Genomic DNA, 15,279 nt, shown 5'->3' on the forward strand with positions numbered 1-15,279 from the left:
TTTTTTATTCTACCAGCTGAGGCTCAAACACCCATATTCAAACAAGGGCATCTGTGGCATGCCCTTTCCTTGGCTAATTCTCTGGTGTGACCAGAATGCTTTCCAGTTCCTCCAGTCACTCAGCAATGTGCTGTGACACCACACCCAAGATATGCATCAGTGCCAAGAGAGCATGGAGAAACAGAAACCCAAGGAATTTGGGTAGAGGAATAAAAGGCAATACCAAGATACCTTGTCAGGAAGGCTGGAAGAAAGGGCGCTTTCCATCCTAATGCACATTTCTACCACTCTAGAAAGCTGGAGGCATTCTCCCCACACATCAGTCCTCTCCTCTTTTCTCTGGAGACTGCTGCTCCCACCTGAGGGACCTTTTGCTGATCTTTAAGGCAGCTGCAAGTTGCCAGAATTTAACCTTGTGTTTGTTAATTAGTGCACCTTTTTAAAGCAGAGGAGGCCAGTCCTTCAAGGAGCAAATCATTTATGGCTTTTCTCTAGAGAAGATGATTAATATTCCATTGCCAAGTATTTTCTAGCACAGTTCCTGCCTGTGGCTGGCTTTTTATATCTGCTGCCACAGTCTCGGTCTGGGGTGGATTTCAACTCTAAGCGGGGAGCAGTGAGGCCTTTTGGATTCCATTAGCTCCTCAGATTCTTCCTACTTTTTTTAAAGGTTTATTTATAGACTTCTAAGACATTTTCAGGCATAACTCAGTGTCCCAGGTACTGTATTAATATAGTCATCAGAGGATTTATTTTTTTAATGTCATTTTGGAATGTCTCAGCAATGATCTCACCTAAAAGAGAACCTATTGGGTAACTTTTTGAAATGGATCCCAGCCTTAGGTGAAAGGAATGTATTAAAACCCCCATTATACTCCTGGGCTTGCTGGGAGAGCTCACATTTAAGCCCCATGAAATATAATGCAAGGGGATCTCGCCAGGGTGTTGAAGCTCTAAGGCTAGGAATGAAAGGCCGAGGGGAAGCTGTGGAATGCAGTGACCTTGAGGCTTTGTAACTGGGTGCTGAGGTGCAGTCTTTTAATGCCTGCCATTTTAACGGCTTCAGTCATAGCAACCCAGTGATGGTACATCACAGTCTGATATTTCAGCTCTTCTGGAAAAGAAAGAGACATTCCATTTAGAGGTGGCAGGCAGCAGGGAACAGAAGGGCAATGCAGGGGAAAAGGTCACCAATCTTCACTAAGGGGACCCTCTCCCTCCTCTCCCTGCCCCCCCCCCCCCCCCCCCCCCGCCAGGTGCCCAACACTTAGGTCAAGCCACATGCAGCAAAACCCAAGAGAGCCTGTCCTCAGCTCTTTTTGTGTGTGCACAACCACTTCATTCTGTTACAGAGGAAAGATTTCCAGTAAGAGGGCCTGTGTCTGGAATTTGGAAGTCTTGTTGTTAAGTGGAATGTTGGTTGTCAAGACTACTGGGTGTAAAGGGATTTGACCTTCACTTGGCTCCAGGGGCATAATTGGATGGTTTCACACAAAAGTAAATTGTTCAAATGTAAAACCAGGAGAAAACAGGAACTTTTAGATGTAAAGTTTATGCAGAGGGTGAGATGATTTGGGGGAGGTTAGAGAGTATCTGATTTTTATCTTTGAAAGTTAAAAAGGAATGGCTGTCCCCGTCTGCTTTGGGATTAGTAAAATTTGGACTTATAAGGCCTTGTCTGTTGAGGTTGATTATTAGGGTACATATTGGTAGGCATGCGCTCAGAGCTCAGGATATATTGGGCATGAAAAATGGAGAGAAGTGAAGGGAAAACCCAATCCTTCTCCAAACATGGAGTTACACTTTAGGCACAGTTTATTTATGCAAATCCAACCCATTGCCCTCAGCAGGAAAGAATACATTTAGAGATTACAAATTAAATGATATGAATACATATGCCCTCCATTCTAAACAACATTCGTCTCAGAGCAAGTATGAGATCAGGGTCATGAATCTACTATTTCCTCTGTCAGTCTTAAGTCCATGTGCTTCATAAGATATTTCATTCTAGTGGTTCTACTATAAAATTATATTTTGCATATATATGTAGTTTAGTATATACCACATGTTAAAATGGTTAGGATATATAGTGCATGTATATTAAACAGATTCAAATATACAAACCTGTGTACATGTGCTATATAAATATCCATCATGGGCAATTGAGTGAATTCTCAAAGGAAATTTGATCTTATACCATATGCTTCATGTACTAACTTCAGAGACTGACCACTATTTAAGATAAAATTCTGGGGAGCAGATTTGGTCCAACGGATAGGGCATCCGCCTACCACATGGGAGGTCCAAGGTTCAAACCCCGGGCCTTCTGACCCCTGAGGTGAGCTGGCCCATGCGCAGTGCTGCTGCATGCAAGGAGTGCTATGCCACGCAGGGGAGCGCCACGCGCAAGGAGTGCGCCCCGCAAGGAGAGTCGCCCAGCACGAAAGAAAGTACAGCCTGCCCAGGAATGGCACTGCACACAGGGAGAGCTGACAGAAGATGATGCAACAAAAAGAAACACAGATTCCTGGTGCAGCTGATAAGGATAGAAGTGGTCATAGAAGAACATAGAGCAAATGGACACAGAGAGCAGACAACTGGGTGGGGGGGGGGGGCCGGGAAGGGAGAGAAATAAATAAAAAAACCTTTAAAAAGAAAAAAGATAAAATTCCTAGCCTTGTGTTTTATAACATTAAGAACATATTCTTTGAAGACAGAGCTACCACTCTCTGGCTGAGTGATTTTGGACAAGTTTACTTCACTTCTCTGTGCCACAGTTTAACCATGTGTTGAATGAAAGTGTTACCTATCTACCTCACATAGTTATTATCAAGACTAACGATATTTCATGTAAAATGTTTAGAATGATGTCTGGCACATCATTAGCACTGAATAAATGTTAACTATTGCTCTCCTTGTTATAGTTACACAAAAAGCTTAGCTTTGCTAAAATCTGCGTTAATTACTTGTTTAAGGGACAATAAATACAATAGAGAGCAATATTTGAATGAAAACACCTGTAACTCATTGACATCTCTCCCCTTTAAAGCTCTAGACCACCTGCTCAGCTGTGTTTAAATTCCCAATTCAAAGAGTAGAGGGAGGGTTGAAACAGACTTGTATATATTGAGATTCTTGTGCGATTTTGATACCCCCACCTACATCCAACCTCTTCAGAAGTACTAAGACAAGGCATCAAAAGAGGAAGAATACCTGTAAATCAATGTAGAACATAAAGAAAATATTTCTCAGTTATTTTATTCCAAGAAACTTATAAACTTAGTTCTGCAAATTCATACCAGTGCATGCCTCTGCCTGACCCACCAGGCATTTAATGAGCACCTACCCTATTCAGAATCAGACCAGACATCGTGGAGGATACAGAAGTCTACTGCATTGCTCCTACCCTCAAGGAACCCATGTCTAGTGGGGAAGGCATTTTTCTCATATATGACAATTTATAAGCTATGCAAGATCGTATAACTAAAAATCTGTGAAGTGGACTGAAATTTTGGAAGTAGAAACCTTAGTGTGGCCCTGATAGTTAGAAAAACATTTGTGCAGGAGTTTCGTAGGATTTTGATAGGGGATGTGTACTTTAATGACAGTGTTTCTGGTGTGATCAAGTGTGAGCAGAGACCCACAGAGAGAGGGAAGAGGGCGTCCTGGCACAGAGATAGAAACCTACTGGAGTATTTTAATTAGCTTGTTGCTTCTCCGCAGGCTGTCTTGAGAAGCAGTCCAATGTAATAAGAGTCAGAGCTCCAAAGATGAGGCATGTGTTAGAATCCAAACTCACCTCTTTAACCTTGGAAGTACATGGTCTCTCTAAACTTTAGTTTGCTCACCTGTTGGGGAATAATTGTAGCTACTTTATTTTGGTGAAGAGTGTGAAATGGAATAATGCATGTAAAGCCTTTAGTCCAGTGGTCTCCACCTGGCTAATACTGTGGTTGCTTTAAAAATATTCAATGCCCCTGAGTTTCTGATTTAATAAACCTGGTGTTTGGACTGAGCGCCTGGATTTTTAAAAAGCTCCCCAGGTGATGCTAATGTACAGCCAAGGTGAGAACTGCATGCCTGATACATGTTAAGCCCTCAATCTTAAATCATGCTGGTATAATTCAGATTAAAAGATGGAGTCTTGCATAGCCCTTTATTTTTCCTTATGGAGAAAACCTGGTTTTTGTACTGGTTGGTTCCTATGTCAGTATTGTGTTTCTTCTTTGTCCCAACTGAATGTCACTGTCTTTTCTCCATAGGTGACTGAAGGCCATTGGAAATGGGGCGGTGTCACAGTCCAAGTGAATAGTGCCTTTTTCACGGGCATCTATGGGATGTGGAACCTGTATGTTTTTGCCTTGATGTTCTTGTATGCACCATCCCACAAGAACTATGGGGAAGATCAATCTAATGGTAAGTTCCAATTTCTTTAACACAGTTTAACTCAGCACAGTTAGGCTCCTGCATCTTCAAGGTTTAAATAGTTAAGGCTCTAGATTTCTTAGTTAAGCTTTTCTTCCAAGAATACTATTAATGGGCCACAATAAGTGTGCACCTCTGGGGCCTCTGGAACCATTAGCCAAAGGAGCCAATACAAGCCAGATATTTCTTTAAGTCCTCATTATTTAATCTTTAAAATACGTTGGGAATATTATGCTCTACTATAAAATATGCACTGGGTTTTAGTATAAAAATTAAATTTGTTTTCCTCATTTTTTGAGCAACCTGAGTCTATTGGAAAGTATGCACATTTATTCTTCCAGTTTGAGAAGTGTAATCTTAAGATGTCAGGTAGAGGGAGACCAAAACCTGAGAGGTAAAGATGGAACAGGCCTCATTTTTCTCCTCATTTTTAGGCAAATGTGTTTCTTGATATACCTCCAAGCCAGTAGCTATTCTCCTGTCCTCCTGTCCTCTAATGCTGATGTGTGCTGTCTTTTCCTACCTTATAATTCTAGAACACTGAGATGTTCATGCTGAACAGAACCTTAGAGAACTTAGCCAATCCTAGGCTATGCCCAGGATTTCTCTGCTAGCCAGTGGCAGGAGAAAGTGAATATCTCTGTCAAGGCCAGTGCTATTATCACATAATATGTGGCCTGGTAAACAATTGCTCTGATAGCTTCTTTTTCTTTGGATACTTAGCTTTATATTATCTTGCCACAACTTTATTCCTTCTTCTTTACACTTGCTTTACCAAGCCAGGTACTTGCTAGTCTCAAAACATAAGATGTACTTTCTCAAATCAGTGCCAGTACCCTTCACTCTGCATTAAGATCGTCATGTACCCCTTAGTACCAAGGATTATCCTTGCTCAGAGTAAGTGTTTATCTAGTGTTTGTTGAATGAATGGCTTGTGTTTTCTTTTGGGCATCCCCTGAAACATTATCCATCTTTTGGGCTCAGCCAAAGTGCAACCTCTTCCTTAATCCTCCCTTGATCACTCCAATTAGAATCCAGCAAAGTATGTTCAATGGAATGTCGATAGGTCTCAGCAGTCAAATAAGTTTGAGAAATACTCAGTTAATCAGCATTAATGAGATTAATGCAAGACATCTTAGTGCCTTTAGTACATTAATTTGTACTGTGAGTCTCTTAAGAAGAAAGGGGGAGGAATAAGAGCATTTCCCAAAATTACTATTTAGCCCCAGAACCCTTTTTCTGGGTGTTATATCTTTGGGACCAGTATTCTAAGGAACGGGCCTGGAGGAAATGTGATTATACTTTTCACATGGCAATCACCAGGTAAGGCCACATGTGGTAGATGAGCTTGCCTAAGTCTTAGCTCCTTACGGGCAAGGACCACTTCTCAAAGGTGCTTTTAAAATGTTGAATGGATTAATGCTTTAGAAATGAGCTCTAGATTAGCCTTCATGTTTCTCATATGGGCCAGTGATCTTGAAAGAGGGTAGAAATATGTGTGAGATAAAGAGGAGAGAAGAAGAGACTATCCTGAGTTGAGGGTCAAGGATGATGGAATGGTCTCAACCACCAGCTGTCTCCTGTACTATATTCTTGCCCATTCTGTGCAAGAAGAGCTTGGACAGCCGGCTTCTCTCTCTCCTACTCCTGGACATCTTTGGGGTAAAGATTTCTTGTCCCGTTCACTTTCAGGCCCACCTCTGCCCATAGGTTCTGGGTCAGAGTAAAGAATTTGACCTCATCTACTACTCCTCCCTTACCTGCCCAACCTTCTAGAAAGCTCCACAGGTAACCAGCCTTCATCTTTGCCCCACAAGTCCTTCAGCTTCCTTTCTACTGCTAATACTCAGTGGTTTTACTATATGCATGGAAAATAGGAACATGCAGCCTCACAAACTGTGGACCTCCAACTCCATAACACTAGCAGGAAGGAATTCTGGCTTTTGAAAAAAGAATCTTGATTTCATTTCTTGAATGCTGTTGGACTTTGGCAGAAACCAAACTGATTTGTCCTTTACTTGAGGATACTGACAAGAATCCAAGTAGTTGGAATTCCTGCCTTCCAGGGAAATACCACATAAAGCAGTTGCTGGACTTGCTGGGGTATTAGAATGATAAGACTAATGGGTAATAGTTATTGAGTCCTGATTATGTGTTAGAGCACTTTATATACATAAGGACTTCTGGTTGTATTTGTTTTATAACTACTGCCAAACCGCTTAACCTCTCTGTGTAGCATGTTTCTCAGCTGAAAGTGATCTCTTAAAGTCCTTTTGAACTATGGGAGTCTATGGTTCTCTTTCTTCCTGGAAGAAACAGAGAGCAGCTCCTGTCCCTAAGTGACAGCCCAGGGACTGATACCTCTCACAGGTGATGAGTTCCCAAATGCTGGTGAGAATTTGTCAAACTCTTAACATCAGCAAGTGGGAAGCCAGAGTTCTGGTCAACCCTGCAAAGGCTGGGTCAGATTCTTGAGTGGGGAGCCAGGTGTTAAGCAGCTATCATCAGCACCTGTGTTATCATAACAGCAACCCTCCAAGGCTTGAATCTTTGCAACTGAGAATAGATTTGCTCTCTTCCCCATTGGTATAGGTTTGTTGAAGACAGCTTGATAAAATTCACAGATAACTAAAAAACTAGTTCTCCTGCAGTTGGCAGTTTATACTCAAACCCAGCAGGTCTACCACAATCTCTCCCTAGAATTAACCAACAGCATAAAAGAACTCAAGGAAGAATGTTGTTTACCATGAACTTTGGGAGGATGCAGCCTCTGAAGGCACCTGGCCTTTCTCACTCTCATGGTCCAGTATGCCATGGCTGGCCCCCTTTTTGGGCCTGCTCATCACCACCCTCTTTATCTTTTAGTGTATCTTCAAAATTCTAATTAGGTTCATCTCTTACAGAATCAACGCCTTATTTGTCATGCAGGAATTTCATCCAGTTCCAAATAGGGTGCCAAATCCATCTTCTCTCAACCTCAGTAGAATAGCCAGAGAGGTTTACACCCTGTCAGGGAGGGATTACCACCCTAACCAGCAGGAAGTAACTACAGAAGAAGGACTATTGCCCCTCAGCACCACCTTAAGAGTAAGGGCATGAACTCTCTGAGGGGGGAAGTTGAGGCAGATTAGTATAGTGAAAGGCAGAAGGCGGCTGGCTCGGCAACATGACTGACAGACAACATGGCTGTGAGACCTTGACCTTGAGATCCCAATTGGGACTTTCTGGGACTGAGGGGAGGCCCCAGATATTCAAAACAGGTCTCACGATTGGCCTCCCTCATTAGTCGGGAAATCAGTAACAGCTGGGGCCCCTCCCCTTAGCAGAATAATCAGTAGTTTAAAAGGTGACCACAGAAGCCAAAACTTGCTCTCTCTGCCTAGAGGAATTTGCACCAAATCTATGTGCGTATTTCTGTCCTTCTCTCCCATTTCTCAGGAAACCCTGTTCTTTCCCCCTGTTTCCCAATAAATTCTTTTAACTGACCTAAAAACAAAACAAAAAACAAAAAAAAAACCAAGCCTAGTTCTCAACAGGAGGTCATACCCTTGGGGCTGCCACCCTGCCAAGGGATGTTTGGAAGTGTCCAGAATTTTAGATTGTCTTTATGACTATGATGTGCCACAGGAATTTAGTGTCCAGATTCTAGGGATGCTAAATATCCTACAATGAACAAAACAATCCCATTTAATAAAGAATTGTCCTGCCCAAAATGCCAATAGGACCCTCTATTGAAAAACAGTCTTCTAGCAATTTAGTGTGCAGACTCTTTAGGGACCCTATGCCAATCACAAACTCAAAATTCACAGGACTTAACAATTCTATGATGACATGACAGTTGTAACTGCACAGCAGCCCCATTGGGTCCCTGGAATCTTTCCAAAATTTCCACTTTCTTTCATGGTGCCATCACCTTGTGCATTAGGAAAGGGTCTTTCCCATATTGGGTTCTCTGATCATTTTCCTTCCCCTCTCTCTTTTACTTTCCCTCTCTCCATTTGCCACCAGATTGCCCAATGTATCCAGGAATTATGGAGCACTTGCCAAGATTTTGGAGCTCCTTGGAAAGAGCTAGTTTGGAATATTACTTGGAAAATGAAAAAAAAAAAAAACTGTCAAGAGGATGCACTGTATTTTTTAATTCTCTGGGTCTCTGGATGTCTTTCCTTCTCCTTCCCCAGTCATTCCATTTTCCTTTTTCTTTCTAGTGGAAAGTTTTATTTTTAGGATGATTCGGGCTTCCCCACCCCCTTGGCTTTTAAGATCTGGAACCAAAAATTCAGATCTCTTGCTATGGAGAATGAATCTCAGGTGTGTGGTGCTTCTTGCATTCCTGAAACTGATCCTGGATGAACTACTAGAAAAAGCCCCCTTCCAGGAATTTGACAAGAAGTTTCTGCTGCAGCAGAAGCCCAAGGGAATAAAGAAAGAGAAAGAACCATTGAGGAGGGTTGTTTTCTTTGCGCAGCAAAGAGAGAAGCCAAGGGGTGCATGTGTCAGAAGGGAGTAACTAGGAAGGAAATAGATGCTGAGTGCATGGACTGCTGCTTTTCCCTCTTGGTCAAGGAATGGACCAAAACAAATTGGGCAGCAAGCTCAAGAGAGGGTAGGTTTCCAAAGAGCATTTCATCTATTTCTTTTTCTCTTAATTTATGGGTAGGCAAGTGACTCTCACAAATGAATAGCAGAGCTCCTCATTACTTGGCTCTATGCTAGGTTTGATAAGATGGAGTAAGGTGAGGCTCCAAAGTGTGAGAAAAAACACAGTCCCTGTTCTCAGGGGCTATTCTTCTGGTCTGGGAGACAAGACTTCCTCTTCTGCCCGAAACACAGAACGTGGTCAGCCAGCTCCAAGGTGGAGGTCCGCCAGCATGTTTGTACTGCAGGAACATGAGGTTCTGGGCACCTTCCTGTTGGTTAATTTACCACACCTGGAGTGGTGGTGCAGTTACATACACATTAATCATTATATATATACATACACACACAAGTTTAGTCCTTTTTTCTTTAAAGAACACTCACATTTTCTGCCCTGTTGCTGCCTTTTCATCAAAGTTGCTCTTCTTACCTGTTTCCATAACCAATTTGTGAATCATTTTGGATGTCTTCCCAGGCAGAAATGAATTGCACCAAGCTGGTATTAACCCTGAGCTCGGAGCGAAAGCACCAGCTCCCCAGGGTACAACGCAAATGATGCTCTGCACACACATGGGAAAAAACAGTCCAAACCCACTCACTCATCAATTCATGTTTTAAAAAAAAACAAACTGGAGCTCCTTATGAAATAAAGCAACTCTTGATAATAGCTTTCATTTTTATGTTCCTTCATCTGTAAAATTCTTGTCAGAAGGTTTTAGAAAAGAAGTGAAAAATGGAAGTACTGACTGGCTGACTATGGCAAAGGGAATAGGAGGCACTCTAATTGCCAACTCGTTCCATTCTATTGGCACTAAACGCCTTCTGTATAGTACACTCAATCTGCTGGAAGCAATAGCAGCCACCCTGGGTTTGCATGTCTCAGTAGCTAGTTACTGTGTGATGTCAGTTTTACTTCCAGAAGCATCTAAGGTCTCCTGCTGCTTGTTTCACAGGAAATATAGCTTTAGCTTTTATTTTCTTAGTAAGTGTTTGAGTCATGAAGCATTGCCAGTGAACCCTTCTGTTGGGGTCATTCCCCTGGTTGTAAGTTAGATGACCCACCCCACAGGCAACTTTGCTTCTCCGTAATGTCTGTGAGTGCGATGGTATTGTCTTATCACCAGGGCAGGACCCAGACTCTGAAATGGGTCCTTCTGCATTCCGCAGTAAAAGTAGGAACCAGGTGACAAGACATCACCAGTCTGGCACCTCCTGCTCTGCTGTTTATAATCAGGCCCTTTCTGCCTCTTGTCCTAGAAGTGACCTGACCTTTCTTTGCTGTCTTATATCCTGATTGCTGTGACAAGTACCACCCAATGGGTTGGTTTATCAATGGACATTGACTGTCTTAGGGTTTCAGAGACTGGAAGGCCTGCTTCCTCCTGGGGGCAGTAGTGTCTGACTGGCTGGCAATCCTTGGGTTCCTTGGCTTTTCTGTCACGTAGTACTGGCCTCTCCTTCTGCTTTCCACTAGCTTCCAGCCTTTCCCCATTGCTTTCTCTTAATATTTCTGAATTTCTTATATTTGTAAAGGACTCCAGAAATTCAGATTAAGTCCCAACTTCATTCATTTGTGCCATATCTTAACTAAAAATAACGACTTCAAAAGAGTCTATTTACAATTGGTTCATACTCTTAGAAATGAAGAGTAAGACCAAGAACACAGTCAGGGTGGGGTATATAAGAATCCTCTATATTTTTGATGTAACATTTTTCTAATATAAAGCTTCTTAATAAAATGTTAAAAAAAGACTAAGAACAGGTTTAAATGTGGGGTAAATAAAGCCACCACACTTGCCCCAATCAATTAAAATTATCTTTCTGACTAAAGAATTACTACCATCCCTTCCTAAAACCAGGCACCTCAGTCACCTTCTTGGGAGAACCTACCTGCTTCCTAAGAGCTCACTCAAAACTTCCAAATCTTACTGTGTCCCAGTCCTTCTTCTAGCTGTTGCCTGTCATTGAGTGCCTGGCTCCATCCCCAGATGCTGCTTTGGAGGTAGACAGGAAATGTCTTATCCACCCTAAGCTTAAAGAAAAACAACGATCCACTATTTTTATTTTTTAACATAAAATTATAATGCTAGAACTGTAGAAAAGGCATAAGGTTAGAATAAAGGAGAGCCTTTTGTGTGGAAATAATTTAGTTCTACAAATACTATACTTTTCCTGTTTTTCTCATTTTGTTGTGAACCAGGGACTTCATTAGGGAGGGTTATCCTTTGAGCTTATCTTTGAAGGTGAATAAGATTCAGTAAGCAGGGAGGGAGGTGGCGGACTGGGGAAAATTCCACATAAAAGAATGGAGTTCCTGGAAAGAACATAAGCTTTGGAAGTAGGCACAGATGGCTTTGAATCCTGGCTCCAGCATGTACTGTGTATGACCTTGAGGGGAAAAAAAATGATTGCATGGTGTGAAAGCTCTCTGGCTTTCACATCTGTGTAATGGTGTGTTCATTTGCCTTGGTAGTTGTGAGGATAGAATTAGTTAACTCTGATTAATGTTAGAAGACCACCCATCTCTCCCATGATTCTGTGAAGCAGTCTTGGGTTCTCACATAGCAGTTTTCCTTTCTTTTCTTCCCTTTTTTTTTAAACTAGAGTGGCCACAGAAGCACAAATGATTGCCATTAAAATTCTACCAGCTAAAGAGAGCTGTATCCAACTTATGTGGCTTTCTTGGTTCTCAGTATGCATTCCAGGAAGTTAGAAACAAACAGCAGCTACATAGCTATGGATATGACATCCTCGATATAGATCCATTGTCATAGTTCACTGAGGTTAAATTGGTGCCAGAGATTAGTCTCATTTCACAATCATTAGAAGGAAATAGGCCTTCGTCCTACTGTTACTTTGCAGAGATTAATTGGAGTAATAACTAGGGAGAGAGCCCTACTGCAAACTAAAGATTTCTGCCCTTCCCCTTTTCCTTCACCTTTCCCTTCCTTTTACTATCCCTTTCAGTATCCTTTCCCTTCCTCTTCCCTTCCCTTCAAGAAACCCATCACATTTTGGAAGAGGGTTTTTTGTTTTGTTTTTTTTTGTCTTGAATGGGAAGAGACTTTGAGAATGTTTGTGTGCAGAGGAGCAGGAGCCAACAAGAGAGAGGGAAAGTAACAGATGGAGCAAGACCTTGGCAGAAGTAGTAGTTGATGGAATTGGAAGACAAATGGAGAAATCCTCACTCTTGCTATGCTAGTGCCATATTCCCACATCCATTCCTTAACGGGGGAAAATAGGCCTTCCAGGTACATGAAATCACATGTGAGTCATAGATTTTGCCACACAAAGGCCCAGTGATCACATTAAAGAACATAGTTACCTATTTAAGCCTCAGTTTCTTCATCTGTGAAATATAATTCCCATTTTATAAGGAGACAGCTAGCAGGCATGTTAAGCCCTTAACAGTACATATGGTAAATACCCATAAATAACAGCCCTCTGTGCTGTCAGTGTACTGGTAATGTGTACTGCAAAATTAAAAAAGCAAAATTAATATGCTGAACAATTTGTCCAAATCATGGTATCCATATATTTATAACCATAGCACACCACATGTGGCCTTCACACTTTACTATAAGTCTCATTGCTGTTGAGAACTTGAATATTTAAGAAGAGGCAGCATACCTTAGAGGTTGAGAGCCTGGATTCAGCAGCTCCACTACTCAGGTTTGAATCCCACAGACTATTTGCCAGCTTAGGCTTTAGTCTCTCTCTGTCTTTGTTCCTTCTTCTACAGAATGGGAATGATAATAGAACCTCTGTCAGAGGAATGGTATGAAGATGAAATGAATTAATATTTGTAAAGTGTTTAGAACAGTGTCAGGTGCATGGTAAGCACGATAATCTAGCTACTAGAATAATATAGATGCTGGTTTAAATAAGACACAGCAGATTTTACTGTCTCTCCAAGTGATTTGCAGAATCACACACATTTTTTCTGGGTCCTGCTAATTGAAAACAAGGATCATATTTTAAGCCTAAAGAATTAGTGTTCTGGTAGAATTACATTCTGGTGTCTGTTTCTAAGAAGTTCTTCAGTGAAAGGAATTCCTTAGGTAAACACTTGGAGATGCTAATGTGTGGTCTACAGGGGTTGTGGGGATTTTGATGGCTCACACAGACAGGCAGAACACAGAACTGGCTTTGAAGTTTTGATGGCTAACACAGATAGGGAAATCCAGAACTACCTTTGACCAAGAAATGGGAGGCTTGTACTGCCAGTGCTTGACTAAGGGGTGGACTGGAAGATGCAGCAACAAGAATGCAAGTTTGTGACCTGGGAAAGCTTTCTCATTGTACAAATAATGGTTCAGCTTGATCCCAGGCAGCCTGAGTAGAGCCTCTCACCAGCTTTATCTTGAACCCTGTTGGTCTGCAGCTGGCCCAAGGGTGTATGAAGCTGACCATGCTGGAAGCCGGGTTTCTGAGGCCCACCTCAGAGGGCTCTTGTGAAGATGAAGTAAGATCCCATATAAAGACTAGCAACAGGCACAAAATAATCTCATTAAATGTTAATGATTGCTAGGAAGAATATCAGCGGTGAGCTAACTCATATCATTAGTGACTGTTCTCTGGGAAACAAAGAAGGAAGCCGATTGTAAGTAATGCTGCTAAGGCCAGGTAGAAAGGCTTGGGCGTTAGCCCTTGTTTTAGGTGTCAGGAGCCCTTTCCCTGTGAGCTCAGAATGTGAGTGAGGGCTAGCAAGGGGGCGGTGGTTACTGAAATGATTCCCAGCTTGCTTCTCTTTCCTCCTTGAACACATCTAACACCGAATACCCTGTTTCAGGCAATCTGGGCGTCCACAGTGGGGAAGAACTGCAGCTCACCACCACCATCACCCACGTGGACGGACCCACCGAGATCTACAAGCTGACCCGCAAGGAGGCCCAGGAATAAGAGGCTGCAGCACCCGGCTGGGGCTGGGACTGTCTTCCCACATCCCAGCCCCTCTAACTAGAGTGGAGAGCGTGCCAGAGAGGGCTCCGCGTACAAAGGACGGCCTCGTGCCTCCCAGCCCTGGTTTCTTGGGCCAGCAGCACGGACGTTTGTCAGTTTGCCTTCTGATGATAGCTTTTGGAGGAAGATTGTGCAGCCACTAATGTGCTGTGTATGATAAAAACCTCTGGTATGACACGTTCTCTGTGATCATTGTTAATTAGTTACATAGTAACATCTGTAGCAGGTGGTTAGTAAACCTCTTGTGTTGGGGGTATACTCTTTGGGGGATGGTTTGGGCCAGGTGGGGTCTACATAGAGTGGAATATTTGACTTTTTTTCCTGTTTTAGTTTCTAGGGTAAATTTAAACATCCTTTACAGTCCAAGATAGACTAGTGTCATACTCTTCTCACTCCTAGTCCATGACCACATTATTTTTCCTATTTATATCACTGAGTAGCCTACCGAGTTCTTATTTAAGTTGTCAGTAGAGATGTGTCCTTACTTTTTATGGCATAATGTAAAATAGCTGAATTTCATGAGAAGGCCCATTGCACCAGGAGCATTTCAGCTGTGAAACCAGATCTTGTGTATCCAGTACTAACCAGTCTGTTGGATGTGGGTTTTTAAAAATGTTTGCTAAACTACTCTAGTAGAATTTATTGTATTAAATGGCCGTTGGGTCTGAAAAGCTTTTTTAACCTCTTGCTTAAAATGTGTTTTCTTTTGATAAGATGCTTCAAACAGTCTCCAAAAGTGTAGATCAGGTCATTTAAATAAACCTGTATGTATATGCATATATATATATGCACATATCCTCCTGCTCAAACTAATACACTTGCATGTAGATTCTTTTTCATTTTGATTATGTGGGGTGGGAAAGGGGAAACAGCTTTATAAAAAATTAAAATATTTTGCCATCAATCAAAGTGTTTGGGGGAAGTAACTATTTCTGGAAATAGGGTAAAATTTTCTGTGCTGGGTAGTTAACTTCCCGAGGTTGGCACTGAATGTTCATATGTGTGGCAACAAGAGTGGAAAACAAAAGTTCTATGCTTTGGAAATAGATTCTTCCCTGCCTTATCCCATGTCTCCCCAAACAGCCTGTTTCATTGTATTTTAATGCTGCCCCAAGAGTGGCAACATGATAGAGCAAGAGAAAGAACAGGGAACTCTGAGATTAGAAGGCACAGTTTCCTATTGAAGGTCAATTATTTACTAGTTGGTGACCTTGTTCAAGCCACATGCCCTGGGTGTTCCCTCACTTACAAAGT

At 42.0% G+C, this 15,279-nt stretch overlaps 1 protein-coding gene across 1 annotated transcript in view; it reads left to right on the top strand.

Annotated features, from left to right (window-relative positions):
• Nucleotides 1-14,934, top strand: part of WLS (Wnt ligand secretion mediator) — a 99,925-nt gene extending 84,991 nt beyond the window's left edge. The window contains exons 11-12 of the mRNA XM_004483695.4: nucleotides 4,263-4,416; nucleotides 13,856-14,934. Of these exons, the coding sequence (XP_004483752.1) occupies nucleotides 4,263-4,416; nucleotides 13,856-13,965 (264 nt within the window). The 3' untranslated portion in view covers nucleotides 13,966-14,934. The remainder of the gene's footprint in view (nucleotides 1-4,262; nucleotides 4,417-13,855) is intronic.
• Nucleotides 14,935-15,279: the final 345 nt, after the last annotated feature.

This window comes from Dasypus novemcinctus, chromosome 9 (assembly GCF_030445035.2).
Source record: "Dasypus novemcinctus isolate mDasNov1 chromosome 9, mDasNov1.1.hap2, whole genome shotgun sequence".
In the NCBI taxonomy this organism is placed as follows: domain Eukaryota; kingdom Metazoa; phylum Chordata; class Mammalia; order Cingulata; family Dasypodidae; genus Dasypus; species Dasypus novemcinctus.